The 6,000-nt window shown below is 33.0% G+C and overlaps 1 protein-coding gene across 1 annotated transcript in view; it reads left to right on the forward strand.

Annotated features, from left to right (window-relative positions):
* Positions 1 to 5,769, forward strand: part of Gabrg1 (gamma-aminobutyric acid type A receptor subunit gamma1) — a 67,414-nt gene extending 61,645 nt beyond the window's left edge. Inside the window, exon 9 of the mRNA XM_045161713.1 lies at positions 3,420 to 5,769. Within this exon, the coding sequence (XP_045017648.1) occupies positions 3,420 to 3,689 (270 nt within the window). The 3' untranslated portion in view covers positions 3,690 to 5,769. The remainder of the gene's footprint in view (positions 1 to 3,419) is intronic.
* The last annotated feature ends 231 nt before the right edge of the window (positions 5,770 to 6,000 follow it).

The raw sequence follows: 6,000 nt of genomic DNA on the forward strand, positions 1-6,000 counted from the left end.
CTTGATTCATTGTTCCTATAATTTTTTTTAAAATTTCTCCTCTAAAACTATTTTAATAAATATAATTCTATTCTACCTTATTTTTATTTATGCATTTTGCTTTTATTAAGGAATTAGATTCGGTTATGATGCTTTGAAACATTTTTGTTTGTTTCTCTTGTCCCCTACCCGATGGAGCACTTCTCACCAACACATTCCCAAACAACCAAACTACTCTCTAACAGATTTTAGCAGTCGCTCTTCTGAGGTAATCTTGACTACCAAGATTATATTTTTTATGCTCTTTGCAGTATTTATATTTTCTATAGCACTGAAAATTTTCTCCAGATCTTAAGTATATTTGACCTTTTAAAATTTCGTAACTTTTGAATTTCTAAGCAAAATCATTTTCTCAAGTGCTTTTTTAATCAAATGGATGCACTATCTCCTCAGTGGTAACTGAATGAACTAACTAGGAGGATTAAGTTTCTCTTGGTGCCTGATTTATTACAAGTTGTAATTCTAGATGGTTACCTTCTCACCTTTTCTTTCTTTTTGTTTTATTGGTTTACCTCAAGTGTTCTCACTTTCAATTCCCAGCCTCCTACATTAAGACAAACAGGTATTCCTTTCCACATAAAACAACCTGGTATGCCTACACGTACCATAAAGTTATATAAAGTATACTTTATATATTTAATTATAGTATTGATATATTAATAATACAGTTAAAATTTACTCTAAATTTATACATACATATTTGTGTATATATAAATATATATGTGTGTATATGTGTATATATATATATATGTGTATATATATATGTATATATGTATGTGTGTGTATGTGTATATGTATATATATAAATAAAAATTAGGGTTGATATTGAATTTTCAAAGTAGTAAATTTAGCTATATAAAATGAATTTTAGGGCTGGAGAGATGGCTAAGTTGTTAGGCACTTGCCTGTGAAACCTAAGGACCCCAGTTCATAGTTTGTGGCTCGATTCCCCAGGACCCACATTAGCCAGATGCACAAGGGGGGTGCACGTGTCTGGAGTTTGTTTGCAGTGGCTGGAAGCCCTGGTGCGCCCATTCTCTTTCTCTCTTTCTCTCTCTCTCTCTCTCTCTCTCTCTCTGTGTTGCTTTCAAATAAATAAAAATAAAAATAAATAAAAAGGAAAAGAAAATGAATTTTTAAATAATAAGCATTATTGTGTTTGCCCTACTGTACTATTATAGTAAAAGATTTTTCTCTTCAATTGTGTCATTTTCTTATTACTTTAACTGATTTATTTTTTTTCAATATTTGCTACTTTGAAAGACAGTCAGAGTAGTGCATTCCAATTCAAGAAAAAGTGGTTTAAAATGTGTATAGCACTCCTATTTATCACATATGGTTTCCCGGTAACCAGTCTGTGTGTTGATAGTGTTTAATCATATTAAAATTGTGTCAGAGCTTTTCCTATTTATTTATATTCACTTTTATTATTCATGGAACTATACTTTCTTTCATTTTATGAATGAAGTCATACAGAAATTTAAGCAAAAAAAAAGCCTAGGGAATATTAAAAGTGTCATAGCACTAGAATCTCCATGATATTGACTACTGGAGATAAGGTCATTTTTTTTTTAAATAAACTACTTTTGGTTTTGCCTCCATGCACAATGGAGGTATTTAAACAAACATACCATTTTATTTTTTATTTATGACAACACTGTGTCCTATATAATAGTGTTTTTGCAAGCATTTTAGTATTAAAATCATAAAATCAAGGATCATAAGATTCTCAAGTTACTTAACATTTGTGATACTCAGAAAGGCAATGAAAATGTTATGATTACTGTGTATATGTATATTTTTCCATGCACTTTATAGTCAGTTATGACAAGCCTTCACCAAAATTCAGCAGTAACAAAGAAGGTATCAGCAGCAGTAGCACTCATGTTGAATTATTTCTATGTAAACATGTCTTATGTAATTGAATCATTGATGTTTTCAGTTAACTTCTTGTTTCTGTAAACAAATTACTTGAACTGCAGCATCTTGAGGAAGGAAATGGTTTGATTCAGCTTACAGTTTTGAAGAGAAGTTTCATAACAAGAAAAGTATGGTGGCAGGAGCAGGAAACTGGCTAGTCACATGGATGGGATGGAAGCAGAGAGACAGGAAATAGGGTCAGGCTGTAAAACCTCAAAGCCCACCTCAGTGGCCTATTTCTACAAGTAAGCCTCAACCTCCCAATGGTTTCACATATTTCTCCAACAGAACTATGAGGTATAGATCATGTTTTCAAACACCTGTGCCTTAAGGGGACATTTCACATTCAAACCACTATGTCAACCATCCGTACGTATTGTGATTGTTACTTTTGTATGATGGCACACTGCACAATGACTCTACATGGATGGAAATTCAGCTCAAGCTTGTCTGACACAGAAATGACTGCCTTGGTTTTCTGCAGTACCATGATGTTGCTTGATATATACAGTATTTCAAAATTTAACTTTACCAATTTAATTTGGGACCTAGTATGAAAATTTGATGTGATCTATGTCCCAAATAATTTGGATTAAAACTGTTGCTAGTTTTATTAGCAAAAGAGTAACTTATTATTCTGTGTATATTGTAAAATTTAATCATCATAGCTGTCACCAAAATTAACTGCAAATATAATTCTGGATGAGAAGATTGCTGCTCCATTAGAATGGGCAGTTTTGAATACCTATCATTCCAAAATCTGAGCTTTTAACTCCTGTACATTGGCTCTTACAAATTTTAGCTTTGCATACCTATTCACTACTAATATCTCACTTTTTTTCCTTTCACAGCACCTCAAACTTTTTCATTAGCATAATGCCTTTATTTTTTATATCTGTTCTCATGACTACTAAAATAACATGCAATAGCAAACTTGCTATAGCATAATAATCATTTAATGTACAATTTCAAAGAAATATTCACTTTATTCTTAGGTCATGACTGGAGATATATACATATATATGTTTTTTGAGGTAGGGTTTCACTCTAGCTCAGGCTCTCCTTGGGCTCTCTTGGAAATAACTATGTAGTCTCAGGGTGGCCTCAAACTCATGGCAATTCTCCTACCTCTGCCTCCTGAGTGCTGGGATTAAAGGCATGTGCCACCATGCCTGGATTGAACATATATATTTTTTATCAACCTCTAAAGGTATCAAATATATTCAATTTTCACGAGTGTTTGTTTTCAGCATTTTTTTTATTTTTTTTTCATGGAAGGAAAGTTACATGTTACACAATAAAGTGTAGTCTGAAAGTACAATGGAATTGATCATGCTTGTGATTTGTCAATCAAGATTGTTTTTATTGCATACAAGTCTCTTAAACTTACCTTGCAATGACTGATTGGTGATACTTGATGCTCATGTTTTGTTTCAAAAGCTCCTTTATCATTCATCCAGGTGTCTCCTGGTCTCCATGCTGGATCCACTTTGATTCCCATGAACAGTATCTCTGTTCCTCAAGGAGAGGATGACTATGGCTACCAGTGTTTGGAGGGCAAAGACTGCGCAAGCTTCTTCTGCTGCTTCGAAGACTGTAGGACAGGGTCGTGGAGGGAAGGCAGGATACACATTCGCATAGCAAAAATCGACTCCTACTCACGCATCTTTTTCCCAACAGCTTTTGCCCTGTTCAATCTGGTTTACTGGGTTGGCTATCTTTACTTATAAATGCCACTATTATGCAAACAAAAGTCTGGCTAAATCCAATGTAACCCATTGTACTTCAGTGATGTGAATTTGAAGTTTGACAGGCAGAGAATTCAGTGGTTGAAATCTGAAATATAACTATAAGCCTTTCATAAGTAAATAAAATAACAGCTTTCAGATTGGTTGCCCTAAATTGACATGAAATCGTATTAAATATTTTGAATTTAATTTTCTTTATTTTGCTTATATACTATTAGTATTTAAACTAATAGCTTTCTAATACATAAAGATGAAATAATATAAGTACATATTTATTTAAATAAAACTATTGTTTATAATGAGAAACTAAAGCCTGATACTTACGTACTTTTTGTTTAGAAAAGTTATTAATTTTATATTCTCACCTCTCCCCCCCCCCCCGTTTGGATTCAGCTTGCTTCAAAGATAAAGCCATGATTTTCTTAGATTTATTTCTATAATGTTACTTCAAAGAGGAAATTTTTTGGTATTTTTTCATTTAAATTTTCATGTAAATTGACAATTTATAATTGTACAAATTTATGTAGTAAACTGTGATGTCATATTGTATGAAGACCATGTAGAATAATTTGACCAAGCTACTTGACAATTACAAGCAATTTATGAAATGTATGATTCTTGTCTGTAATTCAGTCCATTTCTTGATGTAGTATTAAATGAAAATTTTCACCCTGGTAACAGTGGTATTTAGTTTGAGGTTTTGCAAACTTGAATGTAAGCCACTAAAGTTATTGTTCCTTTTTGAAATGAAACTATCAAGGAAAGTTTTACATTTAATCTATTTTCTGCCTCATAGCTTTTGTGAGGTATGAAGAGTTTCACACTGAAATGTTACTGTCTACCAGCACTGAAATTAAGTGCAGAGGAAAATGATCATGCTTTCTTTTATGTACTACAAAGGAGTGTTACGTTCTGTCAGCACATAAACCCTGAGAGGAAGAATACTTAACAGTGTGCTTAAATAGTCATCTGGAAAATTAACTTGTAAGGCATACTGAGACTATGGTGTTAAGTATGCACTACTGACAATTCTTTAGACTATATACATTTGGGAAACCATCTTAGGTCTGCATCATGTATTATCTGCTCTACCACCTGATTTCTGATCCCAAATCTAAACAATGTGGGAAGCATTACCAATCATCATGCAGATGGACTTTGTTCGGAGGTATATGATGAATCTGAACGTGGGAATATTTCAAGTTCCCATAGGCAAGAGCAGAAAAGGTTGAGATCACGTCTCACTGTATGAACAGTCAACCATTCAACAGTTGCCAAAAGCCTCTGATGAGCAGAGTTGAATAATGGTTTCCCTGATTATAAACTGATAAGTGGTTTGGCATATCAAATGTTCGTAAGAACTTTAGATTCGTTCACTGTCACCTAATGTTATGTCAAATTATCTGAGTCAGCTTGTACATATGTACTAGATAATGTGTCATTTCAAAAGCTGTTATCAGGGTGGGAAACTTCATGACCAAGGCCTATGTTAAGCTTCAAGGAGAGGCAGTCATATATGTGTTTGGCTTGCTTGATTATTATGATAATTCCTCCCCATGGTTAGTAAGTGAGTCCCAGGGTGAGGCTCTGTGTTCCCGTTTAAACTATTTTTCTTTTGCCTCATAAAACTCTAAATAAAATATGCAGTATGTGAATGGTGACAACAAATACAGTTTTAAATGGATAACAAATAATATATTGGCCATGTATATACTCATTTTCAGATATTTCATAGATCCAAGCTCACAATCTTGAATACTGGTGAAGATTAATAAATGAACTTTCATATTTGGATGAATGAAATACGAATTGTCCATTAAGGAGTAAAATATGTTGCTTAAACTTTTCTGTTTAATTCCATGTTTTCAGTTATAGCTTGTTCACTACCCTGGGGTAGTTTCAATGGGGACTCTTTCAATTGTATTTCAGCATGAATACATGTTAATGTATTTTAAAATGCTTGATATAAATGGCCATGTTTTTCATTGCTGTTTTACTAACTTGCCTTTAAGTATTTACATGTTTATAAGTGAAAATAAAATTGATAGAAATATAAACGATACTCTTTTATATACCTTCCGTTTGTATATAATCTAATAAGCACTGTGTTCTAGAGCCAGCAATGCTTTGAACAGTTTTATTTAAATATCAAGATCATAAGGGGAGGTCTTCAAATCACATTATTTCTTTTTGTAAATATTTTTTGTTTATTTTTACTTATTTGAGAGTGACAGACAGAGAGAGAAAGAGGAAGAGAGAGAGAGAGAGAGAGAATGAGCACGTCAGGCCCTCC

The sequence above is a fragment of the Jaculus jaculus genome, chromosome 11, assembly GCF_020740685.1.
Source record: "Jaculus jaculus isolate mJacJac1 chromosome 11, mJacJac1.mat.Y.cur, whole genome shotgun sequence".
Lineage (NCBI taxonomy): Eukaryota > Metazoa > Chordata > Mammalia > Rodentia > Dipodidae > Jaculus > Jaculus jaculus.